The 15,121-nt window shown below is 44.9% G+C and overlaps 1 protein-coding gene across 1 annotated transcript; it reads left to right on the top strand.

The window, feature by feature from the left end:
• Positions 1–1,193: 1,193 nt before the first annotated feature.
• CUZD1 (CUB and zona pellucida like domains 1) lies at positions 1,194–13,309 on the top strand. Its single transcript, XM_044236850.1, has 9 exons — positions 1,194–1,278; positions 3,767–3,917; positions 5,842–6,056; positions 7,426–7,576; positions 8,110–8,327; positions 8,799–8,971; positions 10,034–10,425; positions 11,535–11,803; positions 13,040–13,309. The coding sequence occupies exons 1-9, from the start codon at positions 1,194–1,196 to the stop codon at positions 13,213–13,215; spliced, it is 1,830 nt and encodes a 609-aa protein (XP_044092785.1). The 3' UTR covers positions 13,216–13,309.
• Positions 13,310–15,121: the final 1,812 nt, after the last annotated feature.

Genomic DNA, 15,121 nt, shown 5'->3' with positions numbered 1-15,121 from the left:
CAAACTTCGAATAAAATCCAAATGTCTCATCTGACCTATAAATACTTCACAATTGGACAATTATTTGCCTCTCCCCACCTTACAGCCCACTTCCCTCCCCTTTACGCACTGGCCTGCCTTCCCTTACTTTGTAGACATACCCAACTGATTCCTGCCCCAGGGCCTTTGCACTGGCCCATTCTTTTGCCTAAAATGTTTCTCCTAAGTCCAGATTACAAATGAATGTCTCTTTCTGTTTGCTCAAATTTCATCTTTCTCAGTTTCATGCTAATACTGCATTCCCCCTGCAATCTAGGCCATCACCTTCTTTCCTTATATTTGTAGTACCTCTCACTATTTGTAATTTAACAGTTTGTTGCCTATCTCCTCCACCTAGTAAGTTCCATGGGGACAGGGACTGTGTTTCTCATCTTCCGTTCAAAATCCCCAGACTGTAGAACAGTAACTAACATATTTTTAAATAAATGGATGAGTGAAAAGAGGGCTGTCCCATAGGTTCTTGTGAGCATGACTTCCTGATGTCACAGGTGCTGGCCTTGCCACTACAGCCCCCGTGTCACCTTGGACACCAGGATTCCTTTCTGTCATCTGTAAAACAGAGTGCCTAGAAGACTTCAGGTCACTTGCTCCAGGCTCTCCAGGCATAATGGTTTGAATTCCTGGAAGTTGAACCTGGACTTGGACTTTCTTTTTCCTCCCTATCCTGGGCTACCTCCTTCTGTCCCTCAGTCTCAGTACCCTGGCCAGCATCAGAGTGACCTACATAGTCCCATATTTTGCCCAGGTGCCACCTCTCTCCCCAGCTGATCCTTTGACTTTCGTCTTTAGTGAAGAGCAGTGGAGGCTCAAGGTATCAGTAGTGCTACCCACTCCGTGACCTGCACAAGCAGGAGGGCCAAGGTTTGTTTCCGGGTTGGTGCTAGGAGGAATTACTTGGAGATCCCCTCTGAAGAGCTTTACTTGGGGAACTTTCTGTCATCGTTCCAGGAGTGAATCGAGGAGAGCAAACACTCAGTGTTAGGGGTTGCGGATAAGATCAATCACACAGCTGCCCCATTCTCACACCAATCTGGCCCTCACTCGGTCAAAGGGACACACACCCTGAAGTCTCCAGAAAGCCCTGAAACCAGATATAGAGCACTGGAAGGTATAAAAGCCTGCCCACCCTTCAGGCTGTTCTTCCCCTGACTACGATGGAGGCGGTGAGAAGGCGGCTCCTCCTCTTGGCCCTCTTAATTGTGCCATGTTTGGCGGAGTTGAATTGGACCAAGTCTGAAGGTAAGAAAATTGAACCTGTTGTTTCCTATCAAAATAAGGAGACCTCCTTTCCAGAGGCCTCTGCTGAAAAGTTTTTCAAGTTTTAATATCTGCTAATGGCCTTAATACAGGGAACATTTATTTGTATGCACTTGATATGATTTTGAATTAGTACTAAGGCTTTTCAGGCCTATATGACAATATACATAAAAATATAAAAGGGTAAAGAATTTTACCTAGTAATTTCACTCCTGTAAATTAAATATTTTGGAAATAATTATAAAAGTGCACACAAACACACTGCATTTACCTAATGTAAAAAGCAGTATAAATTTCCTTCATTTATTCTGTAAGTTGTAAAGGCAAACAAAGGTGTAACTTTGGCGATTTCTTAGAAATTGTAAGAAAGGTGCCCAGGATCCACCTTAAGAGAGAAGACAACTACCTGACGTTTGTACACTATGATGGTGTTTATGTTTAAAATATATACATTGGAGCATCTTTAAAAATCTAGAAGTAGACGAGGAAAGAAAAGGTTGAAGTTTCTACAACAAGGTTTTAATGGTGATTTTTTTTTTCCTCAGTGGGCGGGATTATACTTTTATCTTTTTTTTTTTTTTAAAGGTTTATTTATTTATTTATTTGACAGAGACACAGAGAGAGAGAGGGAACACAAGCGGCAGGGCGGGGGGCGGGTGGTGGGAGAGGGAGAAGAGGCTTCCTGCCGAGCAAGGAGTCTGACGGGGGCCTCCATCGCAGGACTCTGGGATCACGACTCGAGCCAAAGGCAGATGCTTAATGACTGAGCTACCCAGGGACCCTATGCTTTTATCTGTAATTGTCTTTGCTTTCTGATATTTTTTACTAGTAAACATAATAGTAATTGTTAGGGGAAAATAAATAAGAGACTGTTGTTATAAGGACATCACCCATCACTTGCTGATAAAAAGGGAAATGAAAAGCTTTTTGTTTCTAAGTGGAGTTTTTAACTGTTTGTTGGGTTTCATTAAAGTATTTAATTTTCTTGTTCATGTTCCATTATAGCCACCGCTGCTGCTCCTGCCCCTCTTCCTCCTCCTCCTTTTTCTTTAGTAATAGCTTTATTAGGATATAATATGAATTATAATGAATAATATTACATATAAATCCACTCTTCTAAAATGTAAAATTTACTGGTTTTTAGTATACACACAGAATTGTGCAACTGTCACCGTTCTTTAATTTGAGAACATTTTCATCATCCCAAAAAGAAACTCTGTACCCATTGGCAGGTACTCCCCATATTTCCCAATACTCTCAGCCCAATGCAACCACTAATCTATTTTCTGTCTCTACAGATTTCCCTAATCAGGACTTTTCGTATGCATAGAAATCCTATAATCTGCGGTCTTATGCTCAGTGTCATATTTACAAGATGCATCCGCGCCGTACCATACATTAGTACCTCATCCCTTTTCATTGCTGAATAATCCTGCATTGTACAGATAGACCCTGTTTTACGTATTCGTCAGTTGATGCCCATTTGGGTTGTTTCCACTTATTTGGTATTTTGGCTAGTGCTGCTATAAATAAACATTAGTGTACACTTCTTTGTGTGAACATATGTTTTCATTCCTTTGGAGATATGCCTAGAAGAAACTAGAAGTAGAACGGCTGGGTTATGGTAATTCCCTGTTTCATCTTCTGAGGAATTGTCAGACCATTTTCCCAGCAGCTGTCCCATTTTACCTTCCCATGAGCTTTGCAGGAGGGTTCCAATTTCTCGGCATCCTTGTCAAGACTCATTTACTTTGTGTTTTTCACTCTAGTTTTGTTTTGCATCTTTAATGGTGTGAAGTCGTATCTCACTGTGGTTTCGAATTGCATTTCCCCGATGACTAATGATGTTGAGTATTTCTTCATGTGTTTATTGGCCTTTATGTGTTCTTTAGAGAAATATCTATTTTTGTTGTTTCTCTATTTTTTATTGGGTTATCTTTTAATCGTTGAGTTATAAGAGTTCTTTATATATTGTAGATATAGCTTCTTGGTAAAACCATCTTTCCTTAAGCCCTAACATAGTATTTATTTAATTAATTTTTAAAAAAAAGATTCTGTTTTTTCATTTGACACAGACAAAGAGAGCACACAAGTAGGGGGAGTGGCAGGCAGATGGAGAGCGAGAAGCAGCCTCCCCACTGAGCAGGGAGTCCGGTGTGGGACTCAATTCCAAGACCCCGGGATCATGACCTGAGTGGAAGACAGACTTTTAACTGACTGAGCCACCCAGGCACCCCTATAGTCTTTATTTTTTATGATCCACATATAGAGAAATCATACATTTTTTCTCCCTAAGGGCTCTAAGACGGGGAAATCATTGGATGGTGGCTTACTTTGGAACGAACTAAATACCATCACAATTACGTGCATGCTTGTATGAATATTACCTATGGGGGGTAGAGTCCTAATTGCTGAAGGAGAAGGCCAGGGGCAGCTGAGTTTATTCATTGTGAACCGTGGTCTCTCCCAGGCAAATCAAGCTGCCAGGCCAGCTTGGGAGGCTCCAGCCAGTCAGATGTCCACCGGGCCCTAATCCTGCAACTCAGTCCCAACGAGGACTGCACCTGGACACTAGAAAGACCAGAAAACAAGAGCATCAGAATCATCTTTTCCTATTTCCAGTAAGTAGAGTCTGTATTTTCCAGTGAGGATGGTTGAACTCTGGCCACACTCGGAGTGTGTGTCAGAAAAAATCAGCTGGTCCTAGAGATAATGGAAACTCCCATGACGACGACGAAGACGAAGATAGTGGTTGATAGTACTGACTGATGACTGGGCCCCTGGCTTTGGTCACAGAGGTCCTGGAGGTTGGTGTGGTTATCACAGGCACTGGGAGGTTGGAGAACTTGTCTCAGGTGGCACAGTGAGTAGAATGACCGGCATTAGTACCAGATTCCAGGCCCTAAAACACTAAACTTGCAGTTCCAGGCTTTGCTACGCATTCTCATCAGCAGGGACCTTCCCCAAACCCAGATGTCCAGGCTGAACACCAGACAATTAGATCAGAATCCCCGGGGGTGGGAACCAGGCCATCGGGTGTTTTTTCTTTAACTTTTCATTTTGAAATCAATACCTACTCACGCCCATCTTCTCTAAGTGCCCAGGTCACGGCAGCGTGAGGCCAAGCTGAGCACAGGGCCCTGCTCTAGGAGCCTCCCTCGGGGCTCGGGGCGAACTGCCTCAGTTAAGCCTCTCAACAGCTCTCGGGGTGGATGCAATCTAATCCCCACTGGGTGCATAAGAAATCCCAGAGAAGTCACCTCATGTGCCCAAAGTCACAGATGACCACAGGCGGGAGAGGACTGGAAGCCAAGCCACCTGGCTCCAGGGCTCAAAGTCTTTCCCAATCCCCGTGGTGCCAAAGCTGGGGAGTCTCAGAGCAACTCGACGTGGGGGGGGGCGGAGGGGGTGTTGCGAAAGTGCGGTTGCTGGGCCCTGGGCCCAGATTCTGGTCCAGGTGGGGGCGACTGGGGCCCGGGAAGGGGAGTGCAGAGGTCACGAGCCCAGGGGCGCTTCCTGCCGCCCCCGCTGGTCAAGGCGCCACGCTGGGGGGTGCCTGCCCCTATGCCTGGGCGGGGGAGCGGGTCTCTGTGGCCCTCAGGGAAACAGAGGGGAAGGGGGACTCCCACACTCCCTGGACTTCTAGGGCTACGGAGAATCCTCTGCATCACTCTTGGTGTGTGGAGAGGGGGGGCATGGCGGAGCGGCAGAGGGAGGGAGGGGAGATGAGCTTTTCACGCTTAGACGCTGCCTGCGGCCGGGCCTGCGCCAGGCGCTTCCCATTGAGAACACGGGAACCCCCACACCAGACGAAGACTGGGACTCCCCATTTACAGAAGAGACTGAGGAGAAGAAATAGTGAATCGCTTGTGCAAGGTTCCACGGCAAGAGAGGGGCTCGGGGTGGAGGGAGAACTGGGGTCTGTCCGCCCTCGTGTTTCCCTCTAGGGCGCCGTGGCCCTCCGTCGGGATTCTGGGGGCTTTTGGACAGACCCTGTCAGAACGGGCAGAAAACAGTCATCCTGCCCTGCCGTGCCCGACGCAGGGCCTGGGACTGTCCTTAGGAATGAGGACGTGGGGCTGTGAAGGAAGGAAGGGGCTGGGAAGAGGCTAAATCCGCTTTACCTTGAGAGGGGGCGCCGGGGAGGATGAGTTGCTCCCGCTTTCATCAGCCTTGGATGTCCAACCTCAAGGGGAATGAATTCTAAATAAGAAGCTCCCACCCCACAATTCCCACACGGGCACGAGGAATAGGAGAGACGGACGTGGAAGGTGAGGGTCTTGGGTTCCAGACCCACCTTCCCCCAATCCTTGACTTTACAGAATCGTTGGCAAAGCAGTTCAGTCCCCTGAGGCATTTCTAGATTGATGGGGTGTGGTTTGATGCTGAGGGAGGTGGGGGGTGGTTGGTCTTGGGGAGTTTGATACGAAACAGACATGCCATGCAGACAGGTGTTGGCATCTGGGGTGCCGCTGCGAGCAGCTGACACCCTGACCCCCTGCCTGCTGCTGGCTCATCTCCACCCCTGGCGTGTTCTGTTCGCAGGCTTGATCCTGAGGGAAGATGTGAAAGTGAAAACATTAAAGTTTTTGATGGAAACTCTACCAAGGGCTCTCTGCTGGGGCAAGTCTGCAGTAAACATGACTACATTCCTGTTTTTGAATCATCAAATGATACATTAACGATTCAAATCCTCACTGACTCTGTAAGAATTCAAAGAAGCGTCTTCATCTTCTACTACTTCTTCTCTTTTGGCAGCTGTGAGTTTTCACTTATGCAACCTATGCACCGATCACCTACGAGCATAGAAATTACACATGCTCCTGCGTGGGGGGTCATAACCTCGAGTCTGAGTTCTCCGTTTGTGAGAGCAGAGGTTTTCTAACTCGCGTGCGTGAGAATCACCCGGAGAGCTTGTGAAATCAGATCCCTGCTCCCACTCCCACCCCAGCGACTCTGCTTCCCTGGTTCTGGGATGGAGCCCATGACTTTGCCTTTCTAACTACCTCCCAGTGAGGCAGATGGAAGGGGCTGATCAGAGGGCTGCACGCCGGGGCGCACTGTGGGACAGCCCAAAGCAGACTCTCCAAGTTCGGCCTGTTTCAGAATATCCCCAAGATCCCTTGAAACCCCCATTCAGGGACCGCGCCTCCCTCTCTGGTCTGGTTCAGAAGATCTGCGTTGGGGCTCGAGAACCTTCACCTTTGACAAGGTCCCCACATAGCTCTGACAAAGATTAGGAAGCAGACGATGAGAAATGCTGACCTAACTCGTCAGGCGATCAGATGTTACCGTGGCTCTGCATTCCCAGCACCCAGATTCCGCTACAACGCAAAGCAGAATGCTAAGAAATTCTGCGAGTGGGTTGGTGAGCAAAGCTCCATTCTGGTTTGCCTCCTGAGGCCCGGAGCCGGTCGCGTCACTCTCCTCTTAAACCACGCCAGTCTCGGGAGTGGAGCGGTCACGGTTTTCCAGAGCCAGACCCAGGCCCCCTTTTCAGGCCTTACCCTGGCCACTACCTGACGTGCCTCCTGTGCTTTAGCTGACCTCCACTGTTTTACGTCCCCCAAAAGAGAGCCTTTGGTGTGGCCTGTCTTTCTCTTGTCCAGCTGCTTGCTTCCCGACCGGGGGAGAGAGGGACCGAACGTGGGTTCGTGTCGGCTACATCTGAGCTGACTTGGAAAGAGAGTGTAGGGTAGGGAGAGGTGAGAAGCACGGGAGGAGGACTCCTGTCTGCCGAAACTGACAGTCCGAGGAGCTGCGGGAAGAAAGGACAGGCTGGCGCAGCAGGTCACGTGCAGTGTGGATGAGGCTGGAAAGCGGGGCTGGGGCCGAGTGAGGAAGAGCCTCCAATGACAGTCCTGAGAGCGTGATGTCATTTTCTTTGGCTTAGTCCATGCCATGGAGGGTCTCTAAAGCTGGGACAGATCTTACAGTGTCCCTTTACCCCGGAGCAGTGGTTAGAAAATCCAGTGATAAAGAAGGATGAAAATTTCCCAATTCGAAAGAGGATAATGGAGCAACATTTGGGTGGCGTAGGGAATTGCTTATTTAGCTCAGTGCACGGTGGGGAAACTAAATGAAGTCTCTCTTGATTTACATTCTCGGTCACCCTCACATGCCTTTCAGCTGTTCCAGACTGTGGTGGTTACTTGGACTCCTTGGAAGGCTCTTTTACCAGCCCCAATTACCCGAACTCGCATCCCCAGCTGGCTTACTGCGTGTGGCACATACAAGTGGAGAAAGGTTATAAGATACAACTAAACTTCAGAGACATTTTGTAAGTACTGTGGGTCCATTTCTGCTGTTGGTGAAATGCAGAGAGCCCACTGGCAAAGGGGGAACCTGGAGAAGAGAAATTGTGTGAGCCCCCTCACAGATGGGCACTTTTCATAGCATCGGTGTATAGAGAAAACACCAGTACTATTACAGTGAACTAGGTTGTCTATTTTTTAAAAAAGATTTTATTTATTTGAGAGAGAGAGAATGAGAGAGAGAGAGAGCATGAGAAGGGGAGGATTAGAGGGAGAAGCAGGCTCCTTGCCAAGCAGGGAGCTCCACGGGGGACTTGATCCCGGGACTCCAGGATCATGACCTGAGCTGAAGGCCAGTTGCTTAACCAACTGAGCCACCCAGGCACCCTATTTGTCTATTTTGCTGAAGATTCTGAAGTCACATCAGGGACTGGCAAAGCCCTAGGTTTTTCCTAAACCTGAGCTACCATCACAAGGAAAACTCTTTCATCACTTGACTCTGATGCTGAGGATTGAATTGGTTCGGAAAGCTTTTTCACCAGAGGCCCTATTTCTCTAGCTTAGAAGTGGATGAACACTGCAGATTTGATTTCATTGCTGTCTATGACGGTCCCTCCACCACCTCTGGCCTAATTGGACAAGTGTGTGGCCGCGTAAGGCCCACCTTTGAATCCTCATCAGACTCGTTGACCGTGGTGCTATCAACAGATTACGCCAACTCCTACCGGGGCTTCTCTGCTTCCTACACTTCCATTTATGCAGAAAATATCAACACTAGTAAGTCACATTCCTTAGCTATTTGGAGCTCTTTGAAGATTGTGTCCATAGAAACTGCTTCTTAATTCTTAGCCTACCTGTGGCTATCCCTATTTGCAAGCCTGTCATAGATCCTTTGAAATGTATACTCATAATCTGAACCTTGAGAAGTACGTTGCTTAGTATGAGAGGAAATGAATGGTTTTATTAACTTAGAAAAGATTTCTGTAAAAAATATGGGCTGTTTTCTGCAATGCCTTGCCTAAAGGCACAACCAAAAATAATAGATTTACAGAATCAAGTTGCAGACAAGGTCACAGTGAACCTTGTAGAAGGCGAACGAACTGCTCTGCTGGCTCAGGCTTCCGATTATGGTTTAAAGCAAAAAGGGTTTTGAGTTTTTATATTGTCTTCTGTATATACAGCTTTTCAAGATCCAAGTTCTAGCTGCCGTAAACATAATCAACCTTTTTTTTTTTTTTTTCTGAACAGCATCTTTAACTTGCTCCTCTGACAAGATGAGAGCTATCATAAGTAAATCCTACCTGGCGTCATTTAAATACAGAGAGAATAACTTACACCTGAATGACCCAACTTGCAGACCGAAAATCTCAAACGTGGTGGAATTTTCTTTTCCTCTTGATGGATGTGGTACGATCAAAAAGGTAAAGTGAGGCACTGAGCTGGGTTTTGTCAAATGCCAGCGGTGTGTTGGGTGATGCTGGCAATGCAGGGCTTTCTGGTGGCCCTAAAGAACATGTCCCAGAACTTCAGGGCTCAATCCATGGCAAACCCGTGGGAACATTTGCGTGCACTCACTCATTTAAACACGACTGCCAAGTCGCCACATTTATTCTCAGGGTAACTAGAGGTGGTTCTCTTTCCTGGAAGGTGAAGAACTTGGGGAAATCATTGAAGGGCGTCTGGATACCTAGATGCCACGGGTGTCACAGCCCAGCAGCAGTACTTGTGTAGAAACTGATTAGAGCTCACATTTAGCAAAGATCTAGCTGGATTGTTATGATCTCCTTCTTTCCCCTGTAAAGGGAGAAGGTAAAAACATGAGACTTGTTTGAGAGATGTAGAACACAAGTTTGTGATTTGTTTTCCATTTTCTAGAACTTTAAGATCTCAAACATTTGCAACCTGTAAGTCCCTTTAGGCTGTATACCCTAAACATGCCACTCATGTCATTAGACAACAACCTTGTCAAGAAGAATGGCAACTACTCCAGAGAATGGATAAGAATAGAAGTAAATCATCATTTTCTGCTCCAAATGAACACCTGGGCCATCCTCTGTACACCTGGAGGGAAGGCATCCTGGGGAAACCTACTGCAAGACTTCTGTCTGCACACACTTGGGAAACCGCCCAGGAAGCCACCCTAATACAAAGCTACTTATGGAAGAAGCCCTTGCATTACAGGGTCTCAAGTCTTTCTAGGGGTGGAAGTTGGTGTTCAGAATTGCTTTTAACATAACTGAAAAAAGTTCTAATTCTATCTTCAGGTCTTTCCAAGTCAAGCTCTGTCTCTCATCTCACACCTTTTCTTCCTACCCAGAATGTTTCTTAAATAAAGCACTTTGGAGCCTTAGAGTACACTGGTAGAAAAGCTGCTATCTTGTGATTTAAGGAAATTGTGTCTCTGTCTGCAGATGTTTTTCGTATCTGGGCTCTAAATGATTACCCGACTTGCCGTACAGCATTTGAATTCCATGTCACTGCAGGTGGAGGATCACTCGGTCACCTACACCAACATGATCACTCTCATCCCATCCCCCACGTCGGAAGTGATCACCCGCCAGAAGCATCTCCAGATCGTTCTCAAGTGTGAAATGGAATCGAATTCTACTGTGGAGATGATGTATGTAACGGAAGATGACGTAATACAAAATCAAAGCGCCCTGGGCAAATACAACACAAGCATGGCTCTTTTTGAATCCAGTTCATTTGAAAAGCCTATACTGGAGTCACCATATTACGTGGATTTGAACGAAACTCTTTTTGTGCAAGTCAGTCTGCGCACCTCCGATCCAAATTTGGTGGTATTTCTGGATACCTGCATTGCCTCTCCCACGCCTGACTTTGCATCTCCAACCTATGACCTGATCAGGAGTGGGTACGTACTGCAGGGTGACATGCTTTTCCGAGGATTAACAGTGATTTGAATGAAGTAGTGTTGTTTGTGCATGGATCCACGATTCATCAATTTTTTTCTAGTACTGCTACCATTGAATTTAGTAAATGTAATCATTTTATGAAATATAGTTACTGTGCACTAATTACAGATAACTTAAGTTAGAGCATTTCTACAACCACAGCCCATATCCCCTAGAATTTTAAGTCTATTTCCAAAATATTTGCTGGTAGAAACAAATTTATTTTTTGTCAAGGAGGATTTATGTTTTCATTTTTACTTTTTTTCTCCACATTTTGGTTATTTTCAACAAAATCCCAGAAGAGTATTTCACTTGTTCCAACTTCAGAACAGAAGTGTAATGAAATTTATAAAGTATCTGTGGCATTCCTTACTTAAAAATAAAACAAAATAGTGAAGGGGTGCTGGCTGTTGCAATCGGTAGAGCTTATGACTCTTAATCTCAAGGTTATGAGTTTAAGCCCCACATCGGGCGTGGAGCCTACTTTAAAAAAAAAAAAAATTTCTTAAGGTTTTTTTTTTTAAAGGAAAGTTTTCCCTTTTTTTCTATAAGCTGATGGACTTAAACTACATCCACCATATTGATATCTTCATAGCAAGTGTCTAAGGTAAGGTGTAAGAGCTCTAATATATCTGAATTGATTTTCTACCTAACTCATGTGGACTAGAAATGTTATTGCTGGAGGGAATTTTATTTTACCCAGGAATCAGGTCATAGCCTTAGCTCAATACAGTCTGAGCTAAAGACACTGACTGTCTTTTTTTTATTATTTTTTTTTCTCTCCAAATTTTTATTTAAATTCTAGTTAGTTAGAGCATATAGTGTAATATCAGTTTCAGGAGTAGAATTGAACAATTCATCACTTAACATACAATGCACCTGATCTTGTCTGATCTCAGAAGCTAAGCAGGGTCAGGCCTGGTTTGTACTTGGATGGGAGACATTGTCTTTCTGGAGAAATTTTTGACCCACAGATCAGACAGTTCAGAGAAAACTTTGTATCATCTCTTTTCAATACTGAAAAGACTGAACTGGAAACTTTCTAAATGTGCCGTAAATCCTGTTCTAGATGTATTCAAGATGACACTTGTATGATGTATCCATTATCTGGACACTATGGAAGATTCCAATTTAACGCCTTTAAATTCTTGAGAAGTCTGGGCTCTGTATATCTCCAGTGTAAGATTTTGATATGTGACAGTGGTGACCATCAGTCTCGCTGCAACCAAGGCTGTGTCTCTAGAAGGAAAAGAGACATTTCTTCGTACAAATGGAAGACTGAGTCTGTCGTAGGACCTATTCGTCTGAAAAGGGATCGAAGTGCAAGTGGAAATCCAGGTAAGAAAAAAGCTATTTCCTGAACTAAGAATACCACATGGTTCATAAAATTCTGCTCAAATATATTCCTTCTTAAGAAGGTATAGTTTAGAGATTTATAGTATTTGTAGGAAAGCCCGTAATCAGGTAAGCACACAAGATTAATTTTTCTTTCTGTTAGTGGATAAAATGAAAGCCATGTACATTGTAAGCATATGATGCACTGATAATTCACCATTATTCCCATGGCTTCTCAGTATAAATGTAATATCCTCACTTCTAAAAACAACAATTTCTCTTAGCTTTCTGACTTCTTATTATAGCCACACCATGGCAGATAACAGAATCAAAAGCAATGTATTTTCATTCCTAAATGAGTTGAATCAGATGAATCAGCATCTCACACAAATCACCTTTTTGGAAAAACAAAAAGATTTTTTTCCAAAACAGAGAAAATAGCATATTTGCAACACAGCCCTGCTTCTTTTTAAAGGTTGGAAACATGAGCCCTGCCAGGTCCCAGAACAGTGAATGCCCAAGGACAAGCCATGGCTGAATGGCTTCGATAGACCATAGTTACATGAAAAGTGTTTATGAGAATTTATCTCATATGAAAATGATCCTGGCATAAGAGAATCTTATGACCTCTGTCTTTATTATTATTTGAATGGATTCGGAAGGAGTAGGATTCTAGTTTGTAGCAAAATATTTCTATGATAAAAACAAAAGAGAACAAAAGTTAAATCCAGTAATTTTATAAATATAGTCAGTAAAAAGACAATGCATCTATGGATATTAGGCTAGATTAGTTGAAAATTTGTGAATGAAAGTTATAGAACTATCATGCACATTAGAAGAGTACCCTTTTCCTGTTGGAAGAGAAGAAATTAGTTGTGTCTCCATCGATCAAATATATTTTGGGGACTTTGGGAGATAGTGACCATCAGTAGATGGACCTGCACTTCTGTTTGATTTTGATGCTTAAATTCCACAAGTTTCTCACCTTATTTCAGGGCAACAAAGTAGCTATTTAAACAAACAAATGTAAACACATCTTGTCTTTTAAATGAAACAGAAACATACATTAATTGAAAGAGTTGTTAGCAGTTTCCTTAGGCTGTTTTGGCGTTATGTATCATAAGGTCCTTCACTGATGCCTAAGACTCGGAGGCTATGGAGAGATACCCATTCACAAAAATTTTGTAATGCCAAGTAATACTTTTCTTTAAATGATTTTTATCTGGTTTCCACTTACAGGATTTCAGGGCCAAATACACAGAGAAGAAACTCAGAGTCAATCTTCTGACAGTCTGCATCTGTTTTCATTCATGGTCCTTGCTCTGAATGTTGTGATGGTGGCTGTGATCGTAGCAAGGCATTTTGTGAATCAGAGAACAGACTATAAATATGAGAAGCTTCAGAATATTAACTGACCAGTTCAGCCTTCAGTGAGACCCATTTTTCCCAAATGCCAAAGGAAATGCCCCATGGCTACATATTATGAATAAATTGGAGAGAGCCGCATAAAAATGACGCAGTTCCTGCTGTCACTGTGGTCAGAGCTTGCTGCCTTGCAGGTGTGGTTGAAATGAACAAACATTATGTCCATGCTAAGAACGAAAGTCACCAAAATACCAGATGAATTAGAAACGTCCTTTTTCACAAGCATGGAACAGTATCCGTCAATATTAGGTGAAAAGAAGAAGGTTGTATTTACTTAAATCTTCGGCATTAAATGTATTTGTTACCTAGATGCAAATATGCTACCTTTTGAAATGTACGCGAGGGTTACAGTTTTTGAAACTAAGTGTGACAGAGAGACTGACATCTTGTTTATTCACGTGCCTCACTCTAATTCAGAGCCTCAGCATTTTACAGCTTAAACACATTTCAGAGAACAGCTCTGGAAAGAAAAAAGCTATTTCATGATGTAAGAACAGGAAAGAAGAACCTGACTATAAAAGGAGAGCCTTCTGTGTGGTTTCTAGGTTAATGAATGAAAACAATTCTCCTCCCATTTACCACCAAACACCAAAGCCAAAGGTAACCCTAAAAGGAGAAGTCCGTTCTGGCTGACACTTTCCTATCCGCAGTATAGAAGCCTCCGTGTGCACTAACTTACTCACACCACACATGTTGAATTCTTTGTCCTAGGAGGACAGTACAACTCGTCCCCACCATCCAACACCACCATGTTTTCAGGTTCTAATACACATCCAAAGAGGCAACCACATTTCTGAACACCCAGGGACACTCCTTGACTCCCAGACGCTTGGATTTGATACCGCGCGTGCCCAGGAGTACAGCACGGGTAACACAGCATTGCTACTCTTACCGCACGAGTTGTTTGGGGCCTGCTGGGTTTCCACCTCCAAATGAAAACAGATCTTCCCCATTTTCTTTTTAGTATTTCCACATGGATTTTCTAAGCCCTTGCCCCGTGTGGCCATGTGGTCTAGTCTCCTCTGTGTTCATCTGTATGACCAAAGGGAGCTACTACAAAGTTCTTTTCCAACCTAACGCGAAAGCACTTGAGAACGTAATGAGAACAGGCAAGTCAGACTCAGTCAAGGCAGTGTGGTCCCGGGCCCAGCGCTTTCTGTCAGGAACTGCGTGAAGCTGTCTGGGCGGCCAGGCACAGCAGTGTGATACCAAGAAGACCATCACATAGTGTGACTCGGGGACAGTGTAAAACTGTATCACCATGAGTCACAAACCCTTTGCAGTGGACCTACTGAGCTATGCCAGCGCATCAGAGATAGAAAATCATACACAGCAGAAAGTGTTTTTCTTCAGGAGAGATGGCAGTAAAGTAAGTAAAGGTTCCAGATCTGAAGTGGGTGGCCTGGGTTTTAGTTCTTCCCCTTACCTGGTGGGTTACCTTGGCCAGGTCACCCTCAGCCTTGATTTCCACAATTTAAAATGAGGAAGGTAGCAGCTGCCCCACCCCCACCCCAGCTTGTTGTGCTCGTGAGGGTTGAATGAGGAGATGATCTGTGCTCAGGGGCTGCCTCTGTACCACTTGCTGCTGGTGAGGAGTCCCCCCGGGCAGCCCCCGAGTCTTGCTTCTGAATTTGCTTCCTCGGACCCGCCTGGTACTGACCGTCTTGGGCTGGGTCCTGGGAGACCACCTCTGGTGGAGAGGTTTGTGTGCCGAAGGGTTTCTGGGGCATGGGCCTAGCAGCGAGCCCTGGCAGGGGAAGGGAAGCAGGCCTGGCAGGGGGCTGGTGAGTGGTGAGGCAGGGGCAGCAAAAAGCCTGGCCAACGCCCTGCATCCTGGGCTCAGCTGGCCTGTCAGAGATGTCCCCACACTGGGGCTTGGTACCCCGTCACATGAAA

This window comes from Neovison vison, chromosome 2 (assembly GCF_020171115.1).
Source record: "Neovison vison isolate M4711 chromosome 2, ASM_NN_V1, whole genome shotgun sequence".
NCBI lineage: Eukaryota > Metazoa > Chordata > Mammalia > Carnivora > Mustelidae > Neogale > Neogale vison.
Note: the sequence above shows the minus strand (reverse complement) of the source record. Positions and strands in the feature narration are given on the sequence as shown.